General features: G+C 44.6%; 1 protein-coding gene across 4 annotated transcripts in view; it reads left to right on the forward strand.

The window, feature by feature from the left end:
* The window catches only part of pik3r4 (phosphoinositide-3-kinase, regulatory subunit 4), a 122,035-nt gene that overhangs the window by 68,066 nt on the left and 34,243 nt on the right, over positions 1-19,726 (forward strand). For all 4 annotated transcript variants that reach the window (XM_085989023.1, XM_085989020.1, XM_085989022.1 and 1 more), the window contains one exon: positions 14,831-15,056. In XM_085989023.1, coding sequence (XP_085845149.1) covers positions 14,831-15,056 — 226 coding nt within the window. The remainder of the gene's footprint in view (positions 1-14,830; positions 15,057-19,726) is intronic.

Below are 19,726 nucleotides of genomic sequence, written 5' to 3' on the forward strand. Positions count from 1 at the left end.
CTGCAGCTCCTCGCGGTTTCTTGCGCGTTTAATATTTCTTTTTTTATTATTTTCCCGTCGTGGAACAACCCTGTGGGACTCATGCCTCCCTCTTCGCGGGTCTATACGCAGCCCGGCTTTGTAGCACCGGCCGCGCCCTGTGTGCTCCACCCTCTCTTCCCGACAACGCTGCTCGGCCCCGTTGCAAGCCACCCGCTCGAGTTCGCGACCGCCGCAGCCCAGGAAGGATCAGTGCACTACCTGCCACCAGCCCGATTAGCTGAAGCACCGTCGACGGAACCAGGCCCCGCTTCCGACAGCTTCGCCAGCAATCTTCAACTCCGCAACACAGGGGCGGATGCCCACGGTCGATGCCCGTTTCTACTGCCTCTTACTTTCTTTTCTTTCTGGCCTCGACCTCTGCTCACTTCGCTGTAGGAATGGATCCCAGGAGGTGGTGCAGACTGTAGGTAGGTTCGTATCTGCTCGTCGCCAGTATTACGTCCGTGAATGATTGAGACACAGACAGCAGGAGTTGAACAAAACAAGTCTTTACTGATGGAAGTCAATAGTGAAACTGAAAACATCAGAGGCTCACTGGCGCCTCTTATACAGGGGTGGTCACTGCCGGTACTGCAGTCTGAGACCAGTTATTCTCTTAAAGGTACATACACAACAGCCACCACCTGATGTGACATTCTGAACCTCCTGAGACATTGGTGTTCATGCATGTCAAGCAAACTGAGCCTCTGCCGATAGACCCTGCTTCGTGGGTCATGCCTCCTGTGCGCTGTGCCTCTCTGCTGGTTGCCTCTCTGCTGTGCAGCTACAGGTCTTTGAGCAGCAGATTGCTGTGGGCGCTGTTGCTGGTCATAAGAACATAAGAAGTAGGAGCAGGAGTAGGCCATTCAGCCCCCTCGAGTCTGCTCCACCATTCAATAATGGCTGATCTTCTACCTCAACTCCACTTTCTTGCTCTATCCTCGTATCCCTTGATTCCTTTAATATTCAAAAATCTATCAATCTCTGTCTTGAATATACTCAACGACTGAGCCTCCACAGCCATCTGGGGGTAGAGAATTCCAAAGATTCACCGCCCTCTGAATGAAGAAATTTCTCCTCATCTCAGTCCTAAATGGCCGACCTGTTATTCTGAGACTGTGACCCCTGGTTCTAGAATCCCCAGGCAGGGGAAACAACCTCCCTGCATCTACCCTGTCAAGCCATGTAAGAATTTTGTATGTTCCAATGAGGTCACCTTTCATTCTTCTAAACTCTAGAAAATATAGGCCTAGTCTACTCAACCTGTCCTCATAGGAAAATCCCCCCATCCCAGGAACCAGTCTGGTGAACTGTCGTTGCAATCCCTCTATGGCAAGTATATCCTTCCTTGGGTAAGAAGACCAAAACAGTACACAATACTCCAGGTGTGGTCTCACCAGGGCCCTATATAATTGCAGTAAGACGTCTTTACTCTTCTAATCAAATCCTCTTGTATTAAAGGCCAACATACCATTTGCTTTCCTAATTGCTTGCTGTACCCGCATGTTAACTTTCAGTGATTCATGTACAAGGACACCCAGGTCCCTCTGAACATCAACATTTCCCAATCTCTCACCATTTAAAAAATACTCTGCTTTTCCATTTTTTCTACCCAAGTGGATAACTTCACATTTCTCCACATTATATTCGATTTGCCATGTTCTTGCCCATTCACTTACCCTGTCTATATCCACATGAAGCCCATTTGCATCCTCCTCACAACTTACAATCCCACCGAGCTTTGTATCATCAAACTTGGATATCTTACATTAGGACCCTCATCCAAATCATTGATATAGATTGTGAATAGCTGAGGCCCAAGCACTGATTCTTGCGATACCCCCCGACTTACAGCCTGCCAACCCGAAAATGACCCGTTTATTCCTACTCTCTGTTTTTTTGTCCGTTAACCAATCCTCAATCCATGCTAGTATATTACCCCCAATCCCATGAGCCCTAATTTTGTTTAATAACCTCTTGTTTGGCATCTAAACATAGAAGATAGGAGCAGGAGTAGGCCATTCGGCCCCTCAAGCCTGCTCCGCCATTCAATGCAATCATGGCTAATCATCCAAATTCAGTACCCGGTCCCTGCTTTCTCCCCATACCCCTTGATCCCTTTAGCCTTAAGAAATATATCCAACTCTTCTTGAATATATTTAATGAATTGGCCTCTACTGCCTTCTGTGGTAGAGAATTCCACAGGTTCACCACTCTCTGGGTGAAGAAATTCCTCCTCATCTCTGTCCTAAATGGCATACCCCTTATCCTTAGACTGTGACCCCTGGTTCTGGACTCCCCGACCATCGGGAACATCCTTCCTGCATCTAGTCTGTGCAGTCCTGTCAGAATTTTATAAGTTTCAATGAGATCCCCCCTCATTCTTCTAAACTCCAACGAGTATAAGCCCAATCGACACAATCTCTCCTGATACGTCATTCCTGCCATCCCAGGTATCAGCCTGGTGAATCTTCGCTGAACTCCTTCCATGGCAAGAACATCCTCAGATAAGGCGACCAAGCCCTGTACAACTGCAGCAAGACATCCTTGTTCCTGTACTCAAACCCTCTCGCTACGAAGGCCAACATACCATTTGCCTTCTTAACTGCCTGCTGCACCTGCATGCTTACCTTCAGTGACTGGTGCACAAGGACACCCAGGTCTCGTTGCACTTCCCCTTCTCCCAATCTGTTGCCATTCAGATAATAATCTGCCTTCCTGTTTTTGCCACCAAAGTGGATAACCTCACATTTATCCACGTTATATTGCATCTGCCATGCTTCTGCCCAATCACCCAACCTGTCCAAATCATCCTGGAGTTTCTCGGCATCCTCCTCACAGCACACACGCCCACCCAGCTTTGTGTTGTTTGCAAATTTGGAGATATTACATCTAGTTCCCTTGTCTAGATCATTAATATATATTGTGAATAGCTGGGGTCCAAGGACTGACCCCTGCGGTACCCCACTAGTCACTGCCTGCCACTCGGAAAAAGACCAGTTCTCTATCCAAGTCAATACCTTGCCCCCAATCCCATGTGCCTTAACTTTACACGCTAATCTCTTATGCGGGACCTTATCGAAAGCCTTCTGAAAGTCCAAATACACCACATCCACTGGTTCTCCCTTATCTATTTTACCAGTTACATCCTCAAAAAATTCCAGTAGATTAGTCAAACACGATTTACCTTTTGTAAATCCATGTTGACTTTGTCCGATCCTGTCACTGTTTTCCAAGTGCTCTGCTATTACATCTTTTATAATGGACTCTAGCATTTTCCCCACTACCGATGTCAGGTTTACCGGTCTGTAATTCCCCGTTTTCTCTCTACCACCTTTTTTGAATAGTGGGGTAACATTAGCTACCCTCCAATCCATGGGTACTGTTCCAAATTCCATCGAATGTTGGAAGATGATCAGCAATGCATCTACTATTTCTAGGGCCACTTCCTTAAGTACCCTAGGATGTAGATTATCAAGCCCTGGGGATTTATCGGCCTTCAATCCCGTCAATTTCCCTAACACCATTTCCGTACAAATACTGATTTCTTTCAGTTCCTCCCTTTCATCAGACCCTATGTTCCCCGACATCTCTGGGAGGTTATTTATGTCCTCCTTTGTGAAGACAGAACCAAAATAAGTATTTAATTGGTCTGCCATTTCTTTGTTCCCCATTATAAATTCCCCTAATTCTGACTGCAAGGGACCTACGCTTGACTTCACCAATCTTTTTCTCTTCACATATCTATAAAAGCTATTAGTCAGTTTTTATGTTCCCTGAAAGCTTACTCCCGTATTCTATTTTCCCCTTCTTAATTAATCCCTTTGTCCTCCTTTGTTGAATCCTAAACTGCTCCCAATCCTCAGGTTTACTGCTGTTTCTGGCCAATTTATATGTCCTCTCCTTGGATCTTATGCTATCCCTAATTTCCCTTGTTAGCCACGGTTGAGTCACTTTTTTTGTTTTATTTTTATGCCAAACTGGGATGAACAAATTCTGTAGTTCATCCATGTGGTCTTTGAATGTTTGCCATTGCCTATCCACCGTCAACCCTTTGAGTGACATTCTCCAATCAATCCTACCCAACTCGCGCCTCAGACCATCGTAGTTTCCTTTATTTAAATTCAGGACCCTAGTGTCTCAGTCAACTACTTCACTCTCCATCTTAATGAAGAATTCTGTCATATTATGATTGCTCCTACCCAAGGGGCCTCGTACAACAAGATTGCTAATTAATCCTTTCTCGTTTCATAATACCCAGTTTAAGATGGCCTGATCTCTGGTTGGTTCCTCGACATATTGGTCCAGGAAACCATCCCGTAAACACTCCAGGAATTCCTCCTTCACAGTATTGTTACTAATATGTAGATTAAAGTCACCCATGATGACTGCTGTGCCCTTATTGCACGCTTCTTTAATTTCCCTTTTAATGCCATCCCCAACCTGCGCATTACTGTTTGGAGGTCTATATACCACTCCCACTAATTATCGAATGCCTTCTGAAAATCCAAATACATCGCATCCACTGTTCCCCCTTATCTATTCTGCTAGTTACAACCTCAAAAAACTAACATTCGTCAAACATGATTTCCCTTTCATAAATCGGTGTTGACTCTGCCCAATCCTATTATTATTTTCTAAGTGCCCTGTTACCACGTCCTTAATAATAGATTCTAGCATTTTCCCTACTACTGATGTGAGGCTAACTTTTCTGTAGTTCCCCATTTTCTCTCTTCCCTCCCTCCTTTCTTAAATAGTGGGGTTATATTTGCTACCTTCCAATCCACAGGAACCGTTCTGGAATCTATGGAATTTTGGACGGTGACCACCAATGCATCCACTATCTCTATAGCCACCTCTTTTAAAACCCTAGGATGTAGGCCATCAGGTCCAGGAGATTTATCGGCTTTCAGTCCCATTAATTTCTACAGTACTATTTTTTTACTAATATTAATTTCTTTCAGTTCCTCATTCTCGCTAGACCTTTGGTTCTCCACTATTTCCAGGAGGTTTTTTTGCATCTTCTTCCATAAAGGCAGACACAGTATTTGTTTAATTCTAAAATCCTCAGGCTTGTACTCTTTTTGGCAACATTATAAGCCTCTGCCACGGTCGGACCATTTTTCCCGTGGTGTTTTTATTCCTTGAGGGAATGTATATTCGTTGCAAATTATGAATTATTTCTTTAAATGTTTGCCATTGCTTATCTACTGTCATATCTTTTAATCTAGTTTCCCAACTTACCTTAGTCAACTCGCCTGTCATATCTATGTAGTTTGCTTTGTTCAGGTTTAGAACCCTAGTTTTGGACTTAACTAAATCAGTCTCAAACTCAACATAGAATTTTATGTTGAGTTTGAGAATTTTATCATATTCTGATCACTGTTCCCCAGAGGCTCCTTTACTACAAGGTTATTAATTAACCCTGTCTCATTGCACAGTACTAGATCTAAAATAGCCAATTCCCTTGTAGGTTCCTTGACATACTGATCTAGAAAAATACCTTGAATGCATTCCATGAACTCTTCCTCTGCACTATTTCTGCAGATTTGGTTTGCCTAGTCTATATGAAAGTTAAAGTCCCCCATGATTACTGTATTATCCTTGTTGCATGCATTTCTAATTTCCTGATGTATACTATGCCTGACACTAACCACTGTTAGGGGGCCTATAGACTACTCCCATGAGTGTTTTCTGCCTCTTGTTTCTTAGCTCCACGCAAACTGATTCTACAGTTTGTTTTTCCGAGTCAAGATCCTTTCTCTCTACTGTCTTTATTCCCTCCTCCTTTTCCATTCTACCTGTCTCTTCTAAAAGTCAAATATCCTGGAATTTTTAGTTCCCAACCTTGGTCACTCTGCAACCATGTCTCCATAATGGCTATTAAATCAAACCCATTTATTTCTATCTGCACTATTATTTCATCTATTTTGATGTGAATGCTTCGTGCATTGAGATATAGTACCTTTAGCTTTAACTTTTTTCTATTTTTCCCCTGATGTCGGTTTAGTCACTAATGCCCTATAACCTTTATTAATCTTTCTGTCCCTTCCTGACCCACTCTGCTTATCTTTACCCAGATCACTACTCTGCTCTACAGCCATGACATTTCTCTTGCTGCTTTTGCATTTACCCTTTCCTGAATCCTCCCACCCCCGCTTCATTAGTTTAAAGCCCTGTTTACTGCCCTAGTTATTCGATTCACCAGGACACTGGTACCAGCCCACGGAACAGCTTCCTCTTTCCCCAGTACTGGTGCCAGTGACCCATGAATTAAAACCCCTGCCTCCCACACCACTCTTTGAGCCACACATTTAACCTTCTAATCTGTTTGTCCCTATGCCAATTTGCATGTGGCTCAGTTAACAATCCAGAGATCATTACCTGTGAGGTTCTGTATTTTAATTTTGACCCTAGCTTCTCAAACTCTCTGAACAGAACCTCATTCCTAGTTCTACCTACGTCGTTGGTTCCTACATGGACCACAACAACTGGATCCTCCCGCTCCGCCCCCCCCACAAGTTCTTCTCCAACCCCGAGGAGACATCCTTTTACCTTGACACCAGGCAGGCAACACAACCTTCGGAACTCCCAGTCACAGCTGCAGAGAACAATATCTATGGCCGTGATTTTGCCGGTGCTCAGCGGGCAGGTTTGGAGGCAGGTCAGGTGTTAAAGTTGCAATGATTGACGGCGGGTTGGAAACCCGCCGCGAACCCGCCTCCGTGTGAGTTTCAAGAGTGTTGGGTCTGTGATTTCACAACAGACCCGACACCAAGCGGTGGGTAAGGGATTTAAGACACAACTCCTTGTTAAGTGCTTGTTAACTGCTATTTTGAGAGCCGTTTGCAACTTTCCAACATTTTATTCGGATTTCACAACGTTCGGCGATCACGCCAGGTAAGTGTGTTGGGAAGACCAACGAGCTGGAAACTTCACATCTGCAACTACAGTCTAAAAGCTGCATTCTCAAATTTGCTCAATTTCAAATGTCCGAGATTGCTGATTTCATGATTTGGAAGACTGTCTTCAGGCTGGAAGTGTACTGGTGTTAACTCTATATCCACTATCGCCTGCATTGCTGGACATAAAAGGCGCCCTCACCCTTCACTGTGCCACCTCAAATTGTGATCTTACAAATGTCAACAATGTCAAACGTTCATACAAGATTAATTTATTCCAACATAATAAAAGAACAGAAACTTAACATTGAATTCTATCAGAACACCCAAGTGAGTACCCTTGTGATCATTTATGTGTCAGCTTTCTCTCACGCGTGCTTCTACGTTGTGCTACCCCTGTGGCTTCAGCAGATGTAGAGATAGCCTGCTCACTTCCCTGCTGTGCCTGCTTAGACGCCTTTGGCGGTCATCCTCTGGGTTTTGGAGCCTTTGAAGGCTCCGCCAAAGTCTGTTCCTTCTGCGGCTGCACAGGGGCAGACACGGCCATCACTGTTCCGGCAGTCATCTGGGGCTCTGACCGAGGGGTTGGCAAGGGGATGGAAGTTGGAGCATTTGGAGAGGAGCCCCCACTTGCATGTCGCCTCCCACCAGCATCCCTCTCATGAACCACCTGCACTTCTCTGCTAGCAAGCAAGTGGGGCCATGAGGACCCATTTCTGTACTGACAGTCCTCATAACTGGAACATCCATGTACCTCTGGTTCCTCTCCATGATAGATGCCCATCTATTTAGAAAAGTCGCCATGTTCATTTGAGTCTGACGATTTATGTTCTCCATGGAGGTTGCCATCCTTTCCATGGCGGGACCTACATTCGCCATTGCGTGCACCATGCACGGCATTGCTCATGTTTGAGATGGACTCCTCAATTCTCTGCACATTCGCAGTCACCGTGGTTGCAAACCCAGTCAGAGCCTCCTGCACTTGGTCCTGAAACTCCAGCACCACGCTCTTTCTAGATGGCCCCCGAGGCTCAGCATCTACATGCAGCTGAGCAGAGCTAGGAGCGTCCTGCGGCCTCCGACGAGAAGTCTTCACTGCTGTCCCTGTCTCCACCATCTGCTCTTGCTCACTCGTGCGTTGTGATACACCAGGTGACAACACTGCTGTATCTCGCACACGACCCACCGTGGTGTGCATCTCTGCACTGGTGCTGGGTGCGCTGATTTCTGCTGATGCTGCTCCCTCAGAGGATGCAGCATCCTCTGAGGAATCCTCCTGGACAGTAGGGAGGGGAGCTCTTGATTGTCCTGTGGGAGAGTAAAGACATGAGTTAGACATGTGATGTGTAGATTGCAGACACATCCCATTGTGCACATGATGAGCATTCAATTTCTAATGTCATCAGATGTCATACGTGTCACTCATGAAAGCCAAATAAGATGGATGGAGAAGCATTCTGTCACCAGGTTGTTCAACTGAGCCCGTCTTTCTGTCGCCCTCTTCGAGCTGTTCCACTGATCACACAATTTCCAGAGCGGCCTCCTCAGCATTGGTCAGCTGTGATAAGGATGGTGGTCCTCCTCCTGTTCTCTCCCTCTCACTCGTATTGTGACCTCTCTTCCTGCAATGGGGGAAAGAAGTGGAGTTTCAGTGAGAGTGATGGAATGAGTGTAAAGACTGGATAAGATAGATTTTAGAGGGAGACTGTGAAGGAGTGGGTTCCCATTATGAAGTTCCCTCCTTTTTGAGTTGTTTGTTGTTGTTGGAGCATAACCTTGAGGGTGGGTGTGAGGGGTGCATAGTAAGATAGGAAGTGAATCTGTGCATAGGGAGAGAGGGATGGTGCAAGGGATGTTGGGTTGAGTCAGAATGTGCAGGAGTATGGTTAGCAATGCAGAGTGATGTGATGACAGGCACAGCAGAATTAAGGTAAGTGAGCTTTTATACTCACTTTTCCAGAGCGCAGGAGATCATTGAACCTTTTCCTGCATTGGACCCAGGTGCATCTATACACAGACCTGGCATTGAACTCCTCAGCTATTCGCAGCCAGGCTGCCTTTGTCTGCTGAGGGGGTTTCCTTCTTCCATCAGCTGGGTATAGGACCTCCCGACGTCCTCTGACTCCCTTCACAAGAACATGGAAGGCGTCCTCGTTGAAGTGGGGATCTGCCTTTTGTTTCTCTGCCGACATTGTGGTGAGAAGCAGCAATCCGAAGCACCAGAAATGACCTGAGATCTAATGATGAAATGGCCCCCTTAAATGCACTGGCTGCAATCACGTCAGCATATCGGCTCAACAGACCCGCACCTTGTGATGAGGGCGGGTAACCCACACAGTGGGCTTAACTAGCCCAATTAACGGAAAATGGTGTCAGCAGGCTGGCAGCGGGACCGGAACCCACCGACTACTGTTCCCGACGCCAACCCGCCTCCAGGAAGAAAATCGCAGCCCATCCCTCTGACTGTACTGTCCCCTACCATTACCACATTCCTTTTCACTCCCCCCACTTGAATGGCCTTCTGCACCATGGTACCATGGTCAGTTTGCTCATCTACCCTGCAGTCCTTGTTCTCATCCCCACAGGTAACAAGTATCTCATACCTGTTAGTCAAAGTCAAGGGCCGAGGCTCCTCCATCACTACATCCTGGGTCCCCATACCTTCCTGACTCGTGGTCACACCCTCCTGTCCCTGACCATTGACGAACTGTACCACTTAATCTAAGGGGTGTGACTGTGTCCAGGTAACTCTTCCCCCTCCCTGATGCCCCGCAATATCTGCATCTCAGACTCCAGCTCAACAACTCTGAGCCGAAGTTCCTCAAGCTGCAGACACTTACCGCAGATGTGGTTGCTCGGGATCTTGCTGGTCTCCACAAGCTCCCACATGCTGCAGTTACGGCACACCACCTGCCCTACCATGTCTATCTAACCTTCTTTATTTATTTGTTTAGTTAATTAATTATTATTTTTTCAATCAATTATTTTAGTTTTATTAATTAATTAATTGGGTTATCTAGTTTAAGTTACTAATTCAGTAAAGTAATAGCAAGTTACAGTTTCCTAGTTTAACTCACTTCCCTAGCTTAGAGGTTAAAAAAAACTGTAAAACTCACCAACCAATCACCTACCTGCTGCCATGTGATGTCACTCCTTGATTTTTTTTTTCTCTGTCATCTTGGTCCAATCTAAGGCAGCATGAGCAGCACCCATCCTGATGTGATCGAGCAAACCTCCAAGTGTAGAAAGTAACCTCTAAATTTTACAAAGTAATCTCTCGGCAAAGGTACTGTAAAGAAAGCAGCTGTGACTACTGAGTATTTATTGGCATCTTTGCCCGAGATTGCCACTGTGTACTTGCCTTGGTTTCACTGGTGAGTTTCAGAAAGCCCGGGAGACCCATGGACCCAATGTTAAAGTGAACAGTGTGTCAATATCTTTCTAATTGAGCGATGAGCATATGGAAATTGACAACCCGCCTTTCCCGAGGGGGTTGCGCGCAGACAGCTTAACGCGCTGGAGTGAAATGCGGAAGTCGGCGGGTTGGAGCCAGCTTCCTGACGCACTGTCAATTTCGCCGGTTTTAACCCACCACCTGCACACAAACCCACGCACTCCTAGATTAAAATTCAGTCCTATATTTCTGTACATCAAGATTCCACAAATACCAGTGAGACATATGGCCAGTTAATGTGTTTTAGTATTGTTGGCTGAAGGATAAATGTTGGCCAGGACAGCAGAACTATCATGCTCTTTTTTGAATAGTGCCATGGGATCTTTTGCATCCACCTGAACAGGCAGACTGGGCCTCTAACATCTCATCTGAAAGATGGGCCTGTAACAGTGCAGCACTCCCATCAGTGCTGCACTGAAAAGTCAGCTTAGATTTAGTGCTCAAGTCCCTGGAGTGGAGCTTGAATTCATGACCTTCTGACTCCAGTGAGAGTACTACCACATGGCTATAGCTGACAGTGAGGGACAGAACCAGCTCACAACCAATTCTCAGCCTTGCGAAAAAGATGAGATACCTTTGTAAAGATGTACTAACAACATCTGCTTTGTAAATAAACAAAGATTTCAGTTTGTCATTTTTGGAAGTTATTGCCTGGCTTGGGTTACGAAGCAGCCGCGCACTGCAGCAAATAGACAACTCCCTGATCACAGGAAAAGGCTTTTTCATTCACCAACTGTTTTCTGTGAACTGTCATAACATTTTAAACATATGTGATCTGTACTGTCAGCTTACTGTGATAGGAAAAATGTTGGAATTCTTAATGAACCTCATCTTGTCAATAGGAGAATATGCTCATGCTTGCAGTTTCTGTAGCAGACAGCAGTCAAATCAGCTTTTGCTTTTTTCTAGCATAATGGAAGAATTATTGGACCAGAATTTGCTGTCAAATTAACAGCCAGGCTAATGGTGCTCGTTGTTACTTATAGGTAAATGGTACAGCAATTTCAGGCAAGGAGCAGAATATCCAAACATCGCTGTCCGAGTTGTGCTACTCCGCCGTAAGCTTTGCAGAAATGGCATCTCTCTGAAGCACAGAAGATAGGAGCAGGAGTAGGCCATTCAGCCCCTCGAGCCTGTTCCGCCATTTAATGAGATCATGGCTGATCATCCAGATTCAGTACCCTGTCCCTGCCTTCTCCCCATATCCCTTGATCCCTTTAGCCTTAAGAAATATATCGAAATCCTTCTTGAATATATTTAATGAATTGGCCTCAACTTCCTTGTGTGGTAGAGAATTCCACAGGTTCATCACTCTCTGGGTGAAGAAATTCCTCCTCATCTCAGTCCTAAATGGCTTACCCCTTATCCTTAGACTGTGACCCCTGGTTCTGGACTCCCCTGCCATCGGGAACATCCTTCCTGCATCTAGTCTGTCTAGTCCTGTTAGAATTTTATAAGTTTCAATGAGATCACCTCTCATTCTTCTAAACTCTAGCGAATATAAGCCTAATCGACCCAATCTCTCCTCATACATCATTCCTGCCATTGCAGGTATCAGTCTGGTGAATCTTCGCTGCACTCTCTCCATGGCAAGAACATCCAAGGTGACCAAAACTGCACACAATACTCAAGGTGTGGTCTCACCAAGGCCCTGTACAACTGCAGCAAGACATCCTTGCTCCTGTACTCAAATCCTCTCGCTATGAAGGCCAACATACCATTTGCCGCCTTAACTGCCTGCTGCACCTGCATGCTTACCTTCAGCGACTGGTGCACAAGGACACCCAGGTCTCGTTGCACTTCCCCTTTTCCCAATCTATTGCCGTTCAGATAATCTGTCTTCCTGTTTTTGCCACCGAAGTGGATAACCTCGCATTTATCCTCATTATACTGCCTTTGCCATGCATCTGCCCAATCACCCAACCTGTCCAAATCATACTGGAGTTTCTCTGCATCTTCCTCGCAGCACACATGCCCACCCAGCTTTGTGTCGTCTGCAAACTTAGAGATATTACATCTAGTTCCCGTGTCTAGAATAGCTGGGGTCCTAGCACCGATCCCTGCGGTACCCCACTAGTCACTGCCTGCCACTCAGAAAAAGACCCGTTTTTTCCAACTCTTTGCTTCCTGTCTGCCAACCAGTTCTCTATCCAAGACAGTACCTTACCTCCAATCCCATGTGCTTTAACTTTGCACGCTAATCTCTTATGCGGGACCTTATCGAAAGCCTTCTGAAAGTCCAAATACACCACATCCACTGGTTCTCCCTTATCTATTCTACCAGTTACATCCTCAAATAATTCCAGTAGATTAGTCAAGCATGATTTACCTTTTTTACTCTCATTTGGGCTCCATTTTTTTAGGAACTTGCTGTATTAGCCCATAAATTGCCCAGTAAACTCTCCACCCTTTTAACAATGTGATCAGTGTTAATGACTGCCAATCAACCTCTCTATCACTGAAAATTAACTGTTACAAGTGTGGAGCCTCATTCTTTCAGGTAGTGAATTGTTATTGGAGATTTAAAAAATTTCAAATTTAAAGAAATCTTGCTTTTCCTTTCTCTCTCAATCCAATATTTCTTTCCCTCTCTATTTCTCTTTTTCTCTTTTAATCCAATCTTTCTTTCCCTCTCTTTCTTTATTTCTCTTTCTCTACCTGATTTGACATTCAATTCCCTGTCCTTCTCAGTTCTTCCTATATTTATTTCCCAATCCTTAAATCTCATTGGTTATGTAGATAACCTGTTGGTTGCCCTGTTCACTCGGGTCCTAGATGCCCTGTTTCCCTCGCTGCGCCGTTAGCAGCTCGCACTTTCAGCAACTTTGTGGGAACATTTTTTGTGAGCTGTAGGGTGCAGGGGCAAGTCTAACTAACTGCAGATGCCATTAGATGCCCTACGACAGCAAATTGTGGCCAGTAATCTAAATTCATACTTAATTATATTGACTTTAAAAAAATAAAAATAAAATATCCGTTTTGAATTAATTTCATAAATCCAATTTTTTATAGATTTTTTTCTGTTAATAACAATGTGACTCCTATGTTTCTCAGTCAGATAGTTCTAATTAAGTTTATTGGGCCATAATTTGCTGCAGGAGTGAATCTAATGCCATCTACCATTAGTTAGACTTGCCCTTGCACATTTAGGTTTTTAAATTTTTTGCGTGGCAAGTTGCTGAAAGCGTGAGCTGATAACATCGCAGCGAGGGAAGTGGGACATCTGGTACCTGAGTGAACAGGGCAAGCAACTGCGTATCTCCATAACCAAACAGATTGAAGGATTGTGAGATTAACAGTACATGGACTGAGAAGGAAGTGTAAATTAGAATGGGTGAATTCAAAGCCAAATCAAATACAGAAAGAGAAATTTTTAAAAAAGGGAAAGATTGGACTAAGAGAGAGAAAAAGAGACAAAGGAAAAGTAAAACATTTTTAAACAAGAATTAAAACTTGATGGAATGAGACTCCCCACTGTAATACATAATTTTCAGTGCCAGAGCGGTTGACTGGCAGTAATAAACAGTTACCGTGTCGTTAAAAGGTACTCGGACTGAAAAGGACAAGATTGAACTTTTAGTGGCGAGTTTAGTTTATAGCCACCGTGCAAGTACAGCAACTTCACGCTGTTCAATGCATTTCAGTGGTGAGCCAGATAACGAGATGTTTTTACGAAGCAACTTTTGGATTTCTGCTTCTGACCATCTCTTGTCTGAAGTTGCGGATAAATAATGGTGAGTGCCATTAGCCTCGTTGTTATTTTGCCAGAAAATTGTGGCCCCATTGTCTTTTACTGTGGTCTGGAAATAGTTCTGACAGCTGAAGGAATTCCAGAGCTCCACAGAACTTTGAACTATATTGCCAAATCAGTAGAACATAATTATGAGCCTGTTATGCTGAAGCTGTATATTACTGTGGTCGGGCTTCAACTTTCATACTGTGTTTGTTCTGGTCTTTGAAGCAAAGGGAAACATCCAAGGCTTGAATTGTGAGGGAAGATTAGAAAAGGCTCTGACTTTTTAGCCGAAAAGGAGACAAATGAAGGGATCTTATAGAGGTGAGTGCCATTAGCCTCGTTGAGTGGAATGAAAAAGGTCAATTGGCGCACTATTCAGGTGAAACCACAACTGCGGTACAAGGGGACATGGGTACAAACTGATAATAGGCAAGCTTGGAAATAATGTTGTATTTCTTCACACCAAGAGTGTTTAACACCTAATGGTTTTCCAGGTGTCGTAGTGGAGGCAAAACATCTGGAATCATTTATGAGGCAGTTGAATGCTGTGATGGTAGTACTGTCGGTTTCTACGGAACGATGAACTAGTTAGGTCAAATGTCCAACCTGCTCTATTATTTTTCTTTGTGACAGTATCATTGGCTTTAGTTTTAATATTACTCAATGATTCAATGTTGGAAAATCCAGCGTCCTTTCATTCTTTAACTCTTTTTCAAGGTGTCTGAAGGGACTGGGGTCCTAACGAGAAAACCAACTTCTTCCTCATCAGTTCTGCAAAGTGGAAATGTTCCAATATTGCCTTCCACATACCAGAGACGCATTACCACATGTGGCACTGAGCTCCAACACCTGATTCAGCAGAAGCGAGAGCAGTGTAATGCCGAACGAATGGCAAAACAATTAATGGAAAGTGCTGAATGGGAGAGCAAACCTCCACCACCAGGTACATAAAGACAATGGGCTAAGTAGATTTAAGCCAACTTCAATTTGGTTTCTTAAGGATTAATTTATCAGCACATCCTAATCATGGGATTATTAAACATAGTGCAATAAAAAGGTTATGGTCAGTTGCTAACCAATTTTCCATTTAGTGTTCGAGTACACTTGTAGATTGATTGCTTCAACTCTTCCAAATTGTAATTACCGTAATTAGGAAAACCCAATTGCAGGGTTAAGTTTTTATAATGCGAAAACTGAACCACTGGGCTGGATATTAACATGGGGGAGTGGGGGGCTGCTTTGGGGTCTGGAAACCCGGAAGAGGCGGTAGTAGTACCATATTGGATAGGAGCAGACTAAGAAAGACTACGAAAAATTCAAAAATGGGTTTAGAATGCATGTATGTAAATGCACAAAGTGTGGTGAATAAGGTTGGTGAGCTACAAACACATTTAGCCTTGTGGCAATAATGGAAACATGGCTTAAAAACAGTGAGGACTGGGCACTTAATATTCAAGGATACAAGGTGTTCAGAAAAGATAGGGAAAGAAAAAAGGTGGGGTGGCAGTGCTGATTAAGGAAGACATTGCAGTGTTGGAAAGAGAGGATGTTCTTGAGGGGACAAGGACAGAATCCACTTGGTTAGAGTTGAGGAGCAAAAAGAGTATGATCACACTATTGGGGGTATTCTATAGGCCTCCAAATAGTGAGAGGGAGGCAGAGGAGCAAATCTGCAGGGAAATCGCAGAGATACGCAAGAGCTATAGAGTGGTGATATTGGGGGACTTTAATTACCCAAAATTATGGTAAGCCCTTCCGCTATCTCCTCCCCCAATTCCCTTAGCAACCTGGGATGCAAGCCATCTGGACCAGGTGACCTGTCCACTCTAAGCATACCCAGCCTTTCTAGTACATCCTGTATCAATTTTCACCCCTTCCATTGCTTGTACCTTTTCCACTTCTACCGATATTTTGTCAGCATCCACTCCGGAGTAAACACCGATACAAAGTACTCATTGAGTATTCTAGCCTTGCCCTGCGCCTCTAAGCACATATCACCTTCTTTGTCTCTAATAGGCCCCACCCCGCCTCTTACTTCCTGCGTACTGTTTACATGCCGGTAGAAGATTTTTGGGTTCCCTTTTATGTAAACCGCCATTCTACTCTCATATTCTCTCTTTCCCAATTTTATTTTCATCTTCACATCCCCTCTCAACTTATTGTATTTGGTCAAATATCGATTGGGATAATTATAGGGTATAGTGTAAAGGGAAAGGAGGGGGAGGAATTTCTGAAATGTGTTCAGGAGAATTTCCTTGACCAGTATGTTCTTGGCCCAACTAGGAAGGAGGCATTGCGGGATCTGGTGCTGGGGAATGAGGTGGGCCAGGTCGACCAAGTGTCTATGGGAGAACACTTGGGTACGAGTGAGCATCGTATCATAAGATTTAGATTAACAATGGAGAGGAGCAGGGAACAATCTAGAGTGGAACTTCTAAACTGAAATAGGGCTAACTTCAATGGGATGCAAAAGGATCTAGCTAGGGTAAAATTGAACCAAAGACTGACACACAAAATTGTAACGGAACAACGGGTGATCTTTAAGGAGATGTTCCAAGTACAGGCTAGGTACATTCCAACAAGACGGAAGGGTAAGGGAACCAAAGCAAGGGCTCCTTGGATGACGAGGGAGATAGAGAAGATGATGAAACAAAAAAAGAGGGTGTGTGATGCATGTCAGGTGAATTCTTCAAGGGAGAACCAGACCAAATACAATAAGTTGAGAGCGGATGTGAAGATGAAAATAAGATTGGGGAAGAGAGAATATGAGAGTAGAATGGCGGTTTACATAAAAGGGAACCCAAAAATCTTCTACCGGCATGTAAACAGTATGCAGGAAGTAAGAGGCGGGGTGGGGCCTATTAGAGACAAAGAAGGTGATATGTGCTTAGAGGCGCAGGGCAAGGCTAGAATACTCAATGGGCCAGAAATTAGGATCGGGTGCTTGCCGCGCGTGCAAGCCCCCGATCTGCACTCACCCTGCGCGCTAACATCTGAAGCCCGGGCCTGCTTGCATTTCCTGTCACTGGCCCGGTTCAGATGTCGGCGCGATGTGCTTACCTGATCCAGCGGCATAGTTAGTGCGATGTGCCGGCTGGGATCAGGTGAGCACTCTGCAGCCAATCAGGGGAGGGGAAACTCATTCATGAGTTTGATAGTAAAGACTGTCAAACTCATGAAAAGTACGGGTGCCCAAAAGACTAGTCTAACTTTAATTAAAATTTTAAAAAACATCCCAATAATTAAATAAACTATAAATAACTTTAAAAAACTATTTAAAACAATTAATAAAATTTTTGAAAAAAATAATTTTTTATGAAATCGGCTCTAAAAATAAACTTACCTTACTGTAAAGTCCTTAAAAACAATGAAGCTGTGGAAAAAATGTAATAATTTTAAATAATAGACCACTTACCTTCAAGAATCCACTCCTTACGCCTCCTTTTCATTTCTAAAAAGTTCAGGCCCTTGCACACGTGCAAACCTGTCAAAACGAAGGAAGTTCAACGCGTGCGCGCAGAGTCCTGCGCGCACGCGTTGGACCTCTTAACCCCTTAGTTCGATGGAGAGGAAATGCCGGTTTCCCGCGCATGCGCTGTGCATGCTGAAATCCGGCACTTCCAACGGGCCCACGCGTGAGTACACCGTCCGTACTCACGCGTTGGGACCGGAATTACTGGCCCAATGAGTACTTTGTATCAGTGTTTACTCCGGAGTGGATGCTGACAAAATATCGGTAGAAGTGGAAAAGGTAGAAGCAATGGAAGGGGTGAAAATTGATACAGGATGTACTAGAAAGGCTGGGTATGCTTAGAGTGGACAGGTCACCTGGTCCAGATGGCTTGCATCCCAGGTTGCTAAGGGATTTGGGGGAGGAGATAGCGGAAGGGCTTACCATAATTTTCCAATCTTCCCTGGTGCGGGGGAGGTGCCTGAGGATTGGAAAGTGGCAAATGTGACACCATTGTTCAAAGGGTGCAAGGACAATCCTAGTAACTACAGGCTGGTCAGTTTAACATCAGTGGTGGATAAAGTTTTAGAAACAATAATCAAGGAAAAAATTAACGGGCACTTGGAGAGGTTTAAGCTAATTAAGGAGAGCCAACATGGATTTGTAAAAGGCAGATCGTGTTTGACTAATCTAATTGAATCTTTTGATGAAGTAACAGAGAGGATTGATGAAGGGAATGCAATGGATGTTGTCTACATGGATTTTCAGAAGGCATTTGACAAAGTACCATATAGAAGACTGGTTAACAAAATTGAGGCTCATGGAATAGGTGGGTCAGTGGCAGCTTGGATAAGGAATTGGCTTAAAGACAGAAAACAGTTGTGGTAAATGGCTGTTTTTCAGACTGGAGGATGGTAGACAGTGGTGTTCCCCAAGGGTCAGTGCTGGGGCCACTGCTTTTTTTGATATATCTATCTTATCTATCTATATCTCTCTCTCTCTCTCTCTCTCTCTCTCTATCTCTACAGAGTAGAAGTCTCACATTTGCCAATGACACCACACCTGTGGGTGTGGCAAACTGATGATATCAATCGACTGCAACAGGACATAGAAAGGCTAGCAGAATGGGCAGACAAGTGGCAAATTGAATTTAACACAGAGAAGTGTGAGGTGTTGCATTTTGGCAGAAGGAACAGGGAGAGGCAATATACACTTAATGGCACAATTTTAAAGCGTGTGCAGGGACAGAGGGACCTGGGAGTTAATGTGCCTAGGCCCCTGAAGGTGGCAGGACATATTGAGAGAGTTGTTAACAGAGCATATGGGATCATGGGCTTCATAAATAGAGGTATTGAGTACAAAAGTAGAGAAGTTATGTTGAACCTTTACAAAGCACAGGTTAGGCCACAACTGGAGTATTGCGTCCAGTTCTGGTCACCACACTTTAGGAAGAATGTGAAGGCCCTTGAGAGGGTGCAGAGAAGATTTACCAGAATGGTTCCGGGGATGGGGGATCTTAGCTACAAGGACAGGTTGTAGAAGCTGGATTTGTTTTCATTAGAACAAAGGAGGTTGAAGGGTGATTTGATGGAGGTTATGACGGGTTTGGATAGGCTAGACTGGGAAAGGCTGTTCCCACTAGTTGTTGGTACAAGGACCAGTGGACACAGATTTAAGGTTTTGGGCAAGAGATACAGTGGGGGCGTGAGGAAAAACTTTTTTACGCAGCGAATGGTGAGAACCTGGAATTTGCTGCCGACGGAAGTGGTGGAAGCAGAGACACTCAATGTTTTGAAGGGGAGACTGGATAAGCACTTGAGGGAAATAAACTTGCAGGGCTATGGGGATAGAGCGGGGAATGGGACTGACTGGATTGCTCTACAGAGAGCTGGCACGGACTCGATGGGCTGAATGGCCCCTTTCTGTGCCGTTATGACTCTGACTCTAAGAATGTGTTTACTGCTGAATTTAATAGCAGAACCTGATGGCAATTTTTATCTCCGTCTCCAGCCAGCCAGATTGAGAGGCTGGCTGTTTGGTGGGTACGCCTTCGGCACCAGGCCACAGCCGGGGATCGGAAAGGCTGGAGGTGGGTTGGAAGAACAGAGGCCAGAGGGAAGATCAGGGTCCGGATCAAAGGTCAGGGTCGCGGGGATCGGAGG

The sequence above is a fragment of the Somniosus microcephalus genome, chromosome 5, assembly GCF_052327205.1.
Source record: "Somniosus microcephalus isolate GS21.2 chromosome 5, FLI_Smic_1.0, whole genome shotgun sequence".
NCBI classification, from domain to species: Eukaryota; Metazoa; Chordata; class Chondrichthyes; order Squaliformes; family Somniosidae; genus Somniosus; species Somniosus microcephalus.